The following is a 12,497-nucleotide window of genomic DNA, read 5'->3' on the forward strand; positions in this document are numbered from 1 at the left end:
TATGATTAATCAACAACATTTCAACTCCCAATAAATATATAATAACATGTACAAGTACCTTAACAAATTGTGGCGAAGTTTATTCTCTCTTTATTGTCTCTTTCTCAATTTTGATTTCATCAAGAATACTTTAAAAGTTTTCGTAATTGAAAACACAAAAGTAATCCAATGCATAAAAGTTAAGTTTTAAAGATTATTGAACAAAATACTAAAATAAATTATTGATTAAAAAAGGGAAAATACCCAAGTACCCCTCAACCTATGCCCGAAATCCCAGAGACACACTTATACTATACTAAGGTCCTATTATCGTTTTAAAAAAAAGTCAATCATCGTTGGGCCCATAAGATAGTGCCACGTAGGCCGAAAAGGGGTAAAAAATTATTAATAAAATAAGTTCAGGGGGGTAATAGGACCTTACTATAGTATAAGTGTGTCTCTGGGATTTCGGGCATAGGTTGAGGGGGTACTTGGGCATTATCCCATTAAAAACACTAACATAAATTGTTAAAAAAAGTTATGACAGAAGTGAAAAGCACACAAAAAAATAAGTACAACCAAATAATTGTCATAGTTGTAATAAATTGTTTAAAAATTGAGCAGTTGAAATAATTTTTGTTTTGGAATGTTGAATAGTGGAAAAAATTATAAGGAGATTATAGTTTTGTTTCATAATTTCTTTGGATGAAGACCCAAAGTAGACTTCTAAGGAATTGCGAAGTTCCACAAAAATTAGGGATAAATTTGTCATGAAGAAGAAGATACAATAATGGGTATAATTAGTTCCTGAATTGACGTAATAAAAGGGATACACATTCTGAAGGGACACAAGAGTTGAGGAAACAAATTTAAAGGTTAAAATACAATAGCAATAAAACATTCTAAAAGTACGAAGAAACTTATTTAAAGATTGCATGAAACTTTTTAAATTCATTTTCTTCCTTTTATTTATTTGTTTTTTATATTTTTTTCATTTTAATTTATTTTATTTTTGTTATTTTCTTAAATATATTTTGTTATATACTTTCTAAAATTAATTTTTTTATATATTTCATTTACTTCTCATTTTCAACCTTTATTTTTATGTGATTGCACTCAATTTTTCGTATTATTTATCTTTTTTTTCTTATCATAATTTTGTTAGCATTCTAATTTAAAGTAAAGGTAGAATTCATTTTTGAATAAGGTTATAGACTTACATTTACGTTCTGCTGAAATTGGACATAAAAAATATTGTTTTTTCTTTTTTTGTTTTGGAATATTATATTTTCAGTTTAATTTATTTTAGTATTATTGACTTGTAGGAGAGTAAAGATGGATGAAAATAGATAAGTAAGAGAGAGAGCGACACCAACTAGCAGAACAGACGAAATGAGAAGAAATCCCCAGGATGGAAAGAAGCTTGAAAGAGAGAACCAGGAACGAGATAGCGAGACCAAACGAGCAAAATGATATTCACATTGCAAGTCATTTTTTAGTTAGGCTTGATAAATAATCTTTCTTTCAAAGATTTTTAATAATTTTATGACATTATATTTATAACATTAACATTTTTATCAAACATATATTCTTCATAATACTCATAGAAATTATTTTTATAACTAATTTAATAAAAATATACTAATTTTTTATAATATTAAATAAGAATATATATTTATTAATTAATATATTTTCATAAGACAATTTATATCTCAAATTCAGCATCATTTATAAAAGACCTTAATTATCATGTTTTATAAAATTTTAATTTTGCATAATCACATATTATTTTTAAATTTTATTATAAACCTTGTGTGATTGCACTTATAATTACTAGGCTAATACCAATTACAATTATGAGGTGCTTTCCAAACACACCCTTAATTTCATGACCCTTAAAACACCTTTTGGTGAGGTGTTCGCTCATTTTTGTGGCACAAGTAATGTGTGCAACTGGAGAAGCTAAGAGAAGATAGTGGAGACCCAAGAAAGTGTTTTCATCTTTGCAATGGAAGTTGTGGGATATGGCCATTCTTCTAATTCTCTCAGACCCTCACACCCACTTTCTCTCTTCAACTTCAGACCAACCTTCAGCTCGGCTACTTTCATTTCCTTCAAGAAACAGCCCATTAAGTGTTTGCAAGGTAAGTTTCTCTATTGAAAACACAAGATTTTCTGCTATTTGTTACTCTGCCACTCAATTACTTTTATTTGAACCTTTTGTGTTTCATATAATTATAATTTGTAAACAACGAACGAAAATGGGAATCCCATTTTGAGGTGAAGAAGACAAATCCAGTTATAGGTTTCCTTTTGTTGATAAAGAAATATTATTTCATTTATTCTTTATTTCCGCCGTTGTGAAAAAATGGGAATTTATACCCGAACCTACTGGTTTGGGCTTGGGACTTCTACGTTGGAGGTGTCAAAGTTTGAAACCCCTTGGCAAGTGGGTTTGCCTTCTGCGGGGTTTTACCCTGTGTGCATTCATAGGGTAGCGAAAAATGGGGATTTTTCCTTCTGCTTTGCCAATATAAAGTTTGACAGGGTGTTGAAAATTAAATGATTAACATTTTTCTTTTTTGTTTTAAAGATTCCCAGTTTAGACTTAAAACAAAATAGTAACACAGATGATGTCTAACAAATGATAACTGCCATAGGAGTAGTATGATATGGCTATCAAAACTGTAGAGTTTAGCAACTAGAAAACGCTCGGTAGAGTAGCCATTAGTTGCCTTAGGATGTAAGATTAGACCTGGATGAAGGATTTGAACAATGCAGGTGCACCTATGCGGCAATGCCTCTAAGTACACCTAAGCTAATATTCCACGTAAGTATAACAACCAATCAAACCACCCTGAATGATTAAAACTTGGGTCTTGATCCTCTCAGTTGACTCTTAGTCAAATGCCTTGGCCCAAATGTTTTCCTCAGGAGTTACTTGGTCTGCTACATAAGAGAAACAATCAGGGTCATAAATTTTGTATTGAATTTATGAAGCATTTGGTTGTGCTTTCAATTGCTTTCCATCAGTAGTCTCCCTTAGTATGAAAGATCAAAGCCGAATCAAGAATTTAAAGAAGGCGGCAGGGTCATAAATTTTGTATTCAAGTATTTGGTTGTGCATTCAAAATATAGAATTAATTGCTTTCCATTAATAGTCTCCCTTAGGATGAAAGATCAAAGCCGAATCAAGTATTTAAAGAAGGCGGGTGCACCATTGCTTCTAAGTTCAATGGGATTTATGTTTGCTTGGTCTGATCAATTTTGAATCAATTTTACTTTTTACACTTTTTAAGTTAATTCCGTTCAATTGTTTGGTTTTAATCCATTTAAGGTAAAGCAGTGAGCCCTGTTCAGTTTGTACTATAAATGGGAAGATTACCAAATGGTTGGTGAAAGCAATGTTGTGAAAGGCGAGCGCCTTGTCGCCAATGGCGAGAGGTGAGGCGACCCTTCATCGCCTTTTAGCTTTATGGCGCGGCGATCTTCAAAAGGCGACGTCATGGCGAGAAAGGTGTCGCCTTTGGTATTTTCTTAAATAAAGACGACAAATTTAGGTGTGCCATCATTCCAACCCTACCCGTATAATTTTATTTCTCTGTGGGCACTTTCAGCTATCAAATCTAGTAATATGGCGCATGGGCATGTTTCAGCCAGTTTTATGATTTGCAAAAATGAAAAGGTGATCTTGAGGACGAAGTCTATATGGAGCAACCACCTATTTCTGTTTGCTCAGGGGGAGTCTCGTAGCCTTTTATGTCTATTGTGTAAGTCACTCTATGGTCTCAGGCTTGGTTTGGGAAGTTAAACACTGTAATTTAGGAATTTATTACTCTGTGTTTTATCAACATTATGCCTCAAATCCAGCATTTCATGAGAAGACCAAGCACATTGAGATAAACTAGTATTATACATTAAATCCAATATTTCATGAGAAGACTAAGCACGTTCCGTCAATTTTGTGAAGACGAGTGATCAACTTGAAGATATCTCCTCAAGCCCCCCGTCGTACCTCGTATTAATTACAATTTGCAACAAGCTAGGTACACATGACTTATATGAACTAGTTTGAGGGGGAGTTTTAGAATAAGAATGGGTATATACAATCCTAGTTAGAATAGGAATAGGAATAGGAATAATAGGAATAGGAATAGTAAGCAATATCCTACTTAGTAAAGCATTGTATTATAGTGCCTCTAAATAAGGTCTATATAATAATTTAGACATAACAATTTAATAATATCCGTCTCCTATATTTCTGGCAATAATTTAAGTAAGAATGTGTGAAGTTGCAAGTTGTATAATTAGCATATAGGTGACTGCACCATATTCCTCATCATTTAGGACCAACCGTTCATTGATTTTTTTTTCTTTTACAATCGTCGAATTGAGTAATATCTTTGGATGCCAGATAAAACTAAGCAACATAAGCTACAAGATTAAGATGATGGAGATGGTTAGCCCTTGCAGTTCCAGCAAATATCTTATGGCTTAAGACGACGCAACCAGTGATATATTCAGTAATACCACTTCACTCGTTAAAATGAGGGTGATGGTTATGATGATATTAGCCTGATTACAATTTTAGTTTGACCATCTGGTAGCTGCTGATGAATTTGTTGTCCTTAATTTCTGTGTGGTGTAAAAGACCCAGTTTATGGTTGCAAATGTGAAAGTTTTGATGTTTTGTCTAGTGTATATGGTATACTTCCGTGTAATCTTTTCATCCTGCAAGTAATAAAATATTAAGTGGTATATATAAATCCTTGTAAGCTCAATCAGAACTATTTAACTAGAATTCAATTACAAACGGTAACCCAGGAGTGTTTCACTTCTTCCACTAGCCATGCCAATTATTATGGCCTTGTTAATGTTGCTAAATCTTTGTGCTAATGGCAGTGAGAGCAGTAGCTTCTCCTGCTGGATTTGATGAAATGGTTTCTGGGACCGAGCGTAAGTATTACATGCTAGGTGGTAAAGGAGGAGTTGGGAAGACAAGTTGTGCTGCTTCACTTGCTGTAAAATTTGCAAATAATGGTCATCCCACTTTAGTAGTTTCAACAGATCCTGCACATTCCTTAAGTGATTCTTTTGCCCAGGTATAAGATAGTGTTTTTTTTTTCTTTTTTTTTTTTGCATTTCAGGCAGTTCTCTGAATCACTTCTTCCCTTTTCCTTTTTGGAATTTTTTCTTGTGTGACAACATTCATTCAGTCTGCATGTTCTGACTGTAGGATTTGACTGGCGGCACACTAGTTCCAGTTGAAGGCCCGTATTCTCCATTATTTGCGCTTGAGGTTGTGAAAAGCCTCTTCCTACTTGTCTTTGGTGATATCCAACCTAAAATCAATAACCCAGTATTGCTATATTCTCCTCGCTGGAGGCCAGGGATAGGGGTGGCTGGGATTTGGTACTTAATTAAACAGTGTCATGTTTAAGGCTCATTTTGAATACTATTGTCAACATGTCAGTTGAATCCTGAAAAGGCCAAGGAAGAATTTCGAAGTGCGACCCAGATAAGTGGAGGATCTGGTATCAAAGACTTTATGGACGGCATGGGCCTTGGAGTGCTTGCTGAACAGGTAGAATTCTTTTCCCTAAATTAAATCAAATCATTGTGAGTTCTCTTCTTTAATAAGAGTGATAAAAGTGGGAAATAAGCCTTTTATCTAGCCACATAAAGCCTAGGTTGCACTTACGAGAAGTAATGGAATTGAAGTCCTTTTCTTTTTTTGTTTAAATCCCTCTGCCACTTGCGTGTTTAGTTTCGACCATAGATTTTCTTGACCAAAATGGAGTTGATTTCACTTGTTTCACTACTAGCTTATTCCTATTCTTGCATGTGCAAGCTTGGGGAACTAAAGCTTGGAGAACTGCTGGATACACCCCCTCCTGGTCTAGATGAAGCCATTGCAATTTCAAAGGTGCCATAATTTTTTATACTCAAGTTTTTGTTCATATTTTCCATCGGAAGTGTTAATGTTTTCCTTCATCCTAACTGGCTACAGATCTTCTTGCCAGGTTATGCAATTCCTTGAATCGCAGGAATATAATATGTTTACTCGTATTGTGTTTGACACAGCCCCGACGGTGAGCACAGCATGATATGTCCTGTAAACTATGTTTTGGGAAGACATTCCTAATATTTATTGGTTCCTCTCAGGGACATACTCTACGACTCTTATCCTTGCCAGACTTCTTGGATAAATCAATTGGAAAGCTATTGAAGGTAGCAAACCTGTTCAATTCCATATCTGCTTTTGATTCGAAAAGAAAATTTCAGGAATGCAAAAACATGATATGGACAGATTTTCTCTTTAGGAAACGTCTTGCTTCTGTCATGTACTTATTGATCAGTTGTTCTGTCAGAGTAAATGTGTGAAAAGAGTGGATGATTTATTTAACCTAGTATATAACTCGGGTACTGACAAATAACCAATCCGCAATGAATATCGAAGGTATAATAATGCTCAAGGAATGCAGAAAGACCTTCACTTGTTGTGCTTGAAGCCTCTCATATTCATTCCCTGCATTGTATTCCCAGTGTGCAACTACTTGGTTCCTTGATTATGCTCTACAAATTATTTGCTGCTTAAAATTTCTCTTCCCCAATAAATGCAACTTTTTGGCTTATGGTTCTTAGTTGGACAGCTAGTTTCTTTCTGCAACTGAATAAGGTCCTGGAATTCCTTTTCCCTTCCAGATGCCTGTTATCATATATTCACATTTAAAGTATTCTTGACCTGGTTCAACTCTGTAATCTACTTTTGTTTTACTCTGGATAAACTCTTTTTCAGTTGAGACAGAAGATAGCTTCTGCCACTTCAGCAATAAAGTCTGTCTTTGGCCAGGAAGGAACGCCCAAGCCAGATGCTGTAAGCTTTACATAGTTAGGAATATGTACCGCTGGGTGTTCATGTGCATAACACTTGTCAATCTCACATATTTCGGATGTGTGCAGGCAGATAAATTGGAGCGGTTAAGGGAGAGGATGATAAAAGTAAGAGAGCTTTTTCGTGACACAACCTCGACAGAATTTATCATAGTAACAATCCCCACGGTAATATTCTGTCTGGTGTTTTGCATATTTTCCTGTATCTGCCTGATTAGGGTCTGTTAGTATAAGGCGGAAACCACTGTATACGGGGTAACTTCTAAGAGGGGGAGATATCACCTATAGTGTGTTTTGTTCCTGCTATGATTTGAACCGTGGTCTCCAAGGTTTGCATCACACAACTATTATATTTGCCTTACAGTTGAGCTTAAATTAAAATTTTAACAACTGAAGTGTACTTCCTGAAATATAAGTCTCAATAATTTTTTTTAGCTATTGGTATGTCATGTCAGTTTTTCGAATCCAAAAAAATTTTAAGGCAAAGAGGCTAAATTCCTGTACAGAGTAGAACTAACTAAACTCTAAATTGCCCCACCTAGAAATAAAACCTACTCCTAGTTATCTGTCAACTACATCAAGTCTTAAAGTTCAAAAAATTGCCTGAACCTAACATTTTGGCTTACGAGAAGTTCGCAAATAGACCATGTTAGAGAAATACAATTAGTGTAAACTTTAATAGTGCAAAATACCTTGGATTTGTTGCCATATGAAAAGTAATGAGCTGCTTGTTGACTTGTGGTTCTCACTCTGCTTCCGGTGGACGTCACCATGTGCCCTTTAGGTTATGGCAATTAGCGAATCGTCCAGGTTGTGTGCTTCCTTAAAGGTGGAAGATGTTCCTGTCAAGAGGCTTATTGCTAATCAGATCCTCCCGCCATCAGCCTCAGATTGCAAGTTCTGCGCAATGAAAAGAAAGGTTTGACCAGCTTAATCCCATTTCAAATCTTTTTTTTAATGAACTGAGAAGTGTATTATAACAAAGCATCGAGAGGATGCAAGATTTATAAAACTAGGGTAGTAGGCTCTAGGAAGGGGAAAGATAAAACCTATCATAATACAAGAGTGCTGAAAATATAAAGAGACCCTATTTATAGACAATATAATCCAATCCTTTACCAAGTTGTATACTATATACTATTTCTATTCCTATTCTAAGTAGGATTGTATATACCTATTCCGATTCGCCTATTCCAATTCTAACACTTCCCCTTGCATACAAATCATATGTACCTAGCTTGTTACAAATGTAATTAGTACGAGGACTGGTGGGAGGAGAGTTGGTGAAGATTAACGTAAGTTGATCACTTAATTTCAAAATTTTTGTAACAATATCTCTTGAGAGAGGCGAACAAGGATTTAAAGATTTTGGGTGTACCAATTTGAGCTCTAAGTATAACTTAAAAATAAAAATTTTAGCTGGATTTGAACTCTGGTCTCAATGGTGATTTCTCTGGCTTATACCAGCAACAAAAGTCACTCCTATGCTCCTTATGGGTACACTACTAATTATATCCTAGCTTATTTCAACTTCTCAAGACAGATATACATATATATACATGGTTTTTTTCGAAGTTAATGGGTGCACGTTCATCCCCAACCTTGTATGTGGGTCCGCCTTTGCCTGAGAGTATCTTTTCTCTGACAAAGTGACAATCAAATCTCAATGTGCTTAGTTCTCTCATGAGACACCGAGTTTTATGTGATATGAAAGGCCGCTTGATTATCACACACAAGTTCTATATGACCGGTTTCTCCATATTTTAGTTCTCTCGGCAACTGTTTGATGAAAGTTACCATTTTTTTAAAAAAAGCAATTGTTTGATGCTTTGCTCAGCTCAGCTCCTAGAGGTTTAGGTGAACCAAGTTCATGTATACTGTCTTGTCAACTTCATATCTTGTTCAAGTTCTTGTTTTGTGACCCATGTGACCTCCTTTTAACCAAATTCTTTGGAAGGTCTTGCGATGGTTATGATCATAGCTCTGTGTAATCACAATTTCAGCATCATCATCATCCTGTGCTCCTCTCTCCTTCAGGCTATTAGATTCATCAAAATTTACATGAACACTTTCGATAACATATGAGGTCCTCTAGTTGTATACCTTGTAAGCCTTATTATGTGATGGATATCCAATAAAGATTCCCTTGTCACTTGTTGCATCGAACTTTCATCGATCTTGTTCCATTGTTGTGGAAAAAACACTTGCTCCCAAAAGCTATAACATGAGTGAAGTTTGGCTTGATTCCCTTTAGAAGTTGCTAGGGAGTCTTCTTTACAAAGGTTTAATCATGCATTTGTTGATGATATATCATGTAATGTTGGTAACTTCAGCACAAAATAACTCTGGAAGATTACTTGCTGTGAACATAGTTCTTTCCATGTCTTCCAAGGTCTTGTTCTTCCTTGAACAACACCATTTTGCTGTGGACTTTTTGGTTCTCAAAAGTTGTGATTGATCCCCTTGATGTCACAATATTCTAGAAAACTAGCAATCTCAATTCAGTACCATGGTTAGATATGATGCTAGCCACTTGAACACTCAACTTCCTTTGTAGCTTTTTCACAAATATTGAGAATAGATTCAATGTTTCATCCCTGGAGACAAGAAACAATATCCATGTGAACTTGGAATGTTTTTAACAATCACAAACATGTATCTCTTACTCCCTCTGCTTTGAATACTCATAGGTCCACATATCTATGTTTAACAGCTCTAGTGGTCGGGTTGTACTTACCATCTTATTTGATTTGAATAAGAGACTTGACATGTTTTCCTTCGACACATGCATCACACACCTTTTGTCCATAACATAGATTTTGGCAACCCAAGAACCAAGTCCTTGATATCAACTTGTTGAGTTGAGAGAAGCTTGCACATCCTAGCCTTTTGTGCCATAATAGTAAGTCATTCTCATGTGCAGCTTAGCTTATAGCTTAATTCCTCAACGGAGCCATGGCATCAGCTGTGTATACATTTTTGTGTCTTTTTCCTCTGAGAACCAGGTTCTTGGTTTTGGAACGTGTAAGAGTACATTCATCTGAGGTGAATACAACCTGGTTCCCTTTATCACATATCCGTCACACACTCAATAGGTTGTGCGTTAAAGCTTTAACATGATATATATTCTCAATTGCATGGGAGTGGGATTTTTCAATGTTTTCAATCCTAGTGATGTCTTTTTTGCTTTCCAAATTCCACTCTCTCCCTGATAGGCTTCTAGTGAGAAGAAAAATTTCCTTCTCTTGTCATGTGTCTAGAACAAGCACTACCGGCATATCACATGCTTCTATTTTCACTCACCTTAACCTTTCATTCTTCATATTCAGTGGGTAAATCATATTATCAGGTTCTTCCATGGTCAGTAGCAATTGATTGTACTCTTCAACTTCATCATCTTCATCAGCACTTAAGGAGTCCATGGAGGCTAGTGCTTTCCTTACTACTTGATCTATTTGAGTAGTCATCTTGCTTCCAGGAAGTTGAACCCTGTTTTCTTTATCAAGAGCATTCCTTCTCCATTTATTCTCTCTTTCTAGACACTTCTTGATAATGTGGTCAGTACTTCACATCTGTGGCATACCTCAGAGTACCCCCTATCAGGTTCTCTTGAATTTGAGCTGCTACCTCTGTTCTATCAGGTGCTCTTGAATTTGAGCTGCTACCTCTGTTTTAGAGTCCTTCTCTCCTGATAATCCTTTGGAACCTCAAGGTTAGCATACCTTCTTCATCAAATCTTGATTCTGGGTGGCTTTAAGGACCAGGTTCACATCCTTTCTTGGTGGAGCATTCTTCCGATTTTAGAATTTCTTCATTTCATGGGTCTTCACGTTTCCCACGACGTTATCCATAACATTGTCTCCAAATATTGCCTTCATTACTGTATTGACCTTGCTTCCTAAGAGTCCTGTAATATATCTATAAGCTTTTCAATCTTCTTCCTTCAAGGGATGATCTCCATGATAATTCAATTCATTACTAATGTCAATGAATCTATTCAACATCTCTTGAAGAGTTCATCCTTTAATTTTTTTTAAAAATGCTCATATTGCCTATTTAGCATTGCAATCTTTGACTTCTTGACTTGGCTCATCCCTTGTAACACCCCGGGAGTGCCTAAATAAAAAAAGTGTAGAAAAAGTTGCTAATGTTTGCAACATTTACTTCAACAAGAGAAGTTCCCAGACCATATCAACTCTCATGGTTTGTGGAAGCCAATCATGGAAAGGACCTCAGGATGGGGAAAATTTAGGATCACATTTACGAAAGGCTTTATCGCGTAAAGAGATTCACAGACTGTAGACCCATCCGTTGATCATCTTCAACAAGTTGGTGTTTGAGGTTGATAGAATGAAGGTGTTTCCACAACTTGTAGATGGTTCTACGAATAGTAGATGGGTCCGTAGATCATACCAGTGGACTTCAGGATGTTGTACGAGAGGTTATATGGCCCGTGTAAGGTTCCATAGACCGTAGGCGTTGTCGAGTAATGAAGGTTTTGAAAGTGGGACATTTTGGTGGTTGGACAGGATGAGTGAATGCACCGATCGTGGAACAATTTACGGACTGTAGAGTTGAACTTTAGAAAGTCAGATTTCTTCCCTTTGTCTCTACAGACCACTTCACGGAAGGTAGAAGGTTATACCGTTTGTGGATGGTGCCCGTTAAGGCTGTTCCACAACTATTTCTCAGTGGTAGTTGGGTCTTTTCCCACTCTTTTAATTCCTATACTATGTCATGTTGGGTTTATTTTGGAGGCTATAATTGATTCCTAAGGCCCTTAACCTCCCCATTCTCTCTCATTCACTCAAAATCAAATTCACCTCCCTGAAGCTTCTCTCCTAAGGCAAGAACAAGGATTCCATAGGTCCAAGTCTTCTCTAATTTCACCTAGGGTTTCTATCAAGGTATGTGGGAACTTCATCAATAGGTCCTTCTTCACCCATTGAGTCCCAAAGAAACCTCTTGTGAGAAATATAGGAGAAGAAATTATTGAATTGGGTTGTTATCTACATTATTATTGAGAGACTCTATTTATAGATACTACAATACAGTCCTTTACCAAGTATGGACTATTTACTAGTCCTATTCCTATTCTAACACTCCCCCTCAAGCTAGTGCATAGAAATCATATGTACCTAACTTGTTACAAATGTAATTAATACGAGGACCAATGAGGGGTTTGGTGAGATATCTACAAGTTGATCACTCGACTTCACAAAATTGATAGTCAATCTCAATGTGCTTAGTCTTCGCATTAAATATTGGATTTGATGCGTAATGCCGATAAAACACAGTGATAAATTATAAAATTACAGTGTTAAACATTCCAAAACAAGCCTGCGCAAATTGTTTCAGACCATAGAGTGACTTACGTAATCAACATACAAGGATAGTAAACTCCCCCTGAGCAACAAAATTGGGTGGTTGCTCCATATAGACTTCTTTACAATGCAACAGTTGTTGGAAAGTGCTCAGAATCTAGTATAAAATATATGGATCGTGTTGGAATCAGTAGATGAGTTTGATATTAAATAAGAAAGTCCATGTTAGATTTAATGGCTGAAAGTGGTCACAATCTTAAAAATAAAATTGAGGATGTTTCATATCATTAGTTTATATCA

At 35.9% G+C, this 12,497-nt stretch overlaps 1 protein-coding gene across 8 annotated transcripts in view; it reads left to right on the top strand.

Moving 5' to 3' along the window:
* The first annotated feature begins 1,814 nt into the window (after positions 1 to 1,814).
* The window catches only part of LOC101255085 (ATPase GET3B), a 28,752-nt gene continuing 18,069 nt past the window's right edge, over positions 1,815 to 12,497 (top strand). For 2 of the 8 annotated variants that reach the window (XM_069297114.1, XM_019213527.3), the window contains exons 1-9: positions 1,899 to 2,123; positions 4,882 to 5,081; positions 5,216 to 5,278; positions 5,453 to 5,563; positions 5,831 to 5,905; positions 6,003 to 6,071; positions 6,145 to 6,210; positions 6,779 to 6,856; positions 6,943 to 7,041. In XM_069297114.1, the coding sequence (XP_069153215.1) occupies positions 1,988 to 2,123; positions 4,882 to 5,081; positions 5,216 to 5,278; positions 5,453 to 5,563; positions 5,831 to 5,905; positions 6,003 to 6,071; positions 6,145 to 6,210; positions 6,779 to 6,856; positions 6,943 to 7,041 (897 nt within the window). In that variant the 5' untranslated portion in view covers positions 1,899 to 1,987. Of the gene's footprint in view, positions 2,124 to 3,316; positions 3,540 to 3,596; positions 3,750 to 4,393; positions 5,082 to 5,215; positions 5,279 to 5,452; positions 5,564 to 5,830; positions 5,906 to 6,002; positions 6,072 to 6,144; positions 6,211 to 6,778; positions 6,857 to 6,942; positions 7,042 to 7,657; positions 7,793 to 12,497 lie in introns of all 8 variants that reach the window. The other 6 variants (XM_069297113.1, XM_069297110.1, XM_069297111.1 and 3 more) reach the window with 6 other exon arrangements.

Source organism: Solanum lycopersicum, chromosome 4 (genome assembly GCF_036512215.1).
Source record: "Solanum lycopersicum chromosome 4, SLM_r2.1".
Lineage (NCBI taxonomy): Eukaryota > Viridiplantae > Streptophyta > Magnoliopsida > Solanales > Solanaceae > Solanum > Solanum lycopersicum.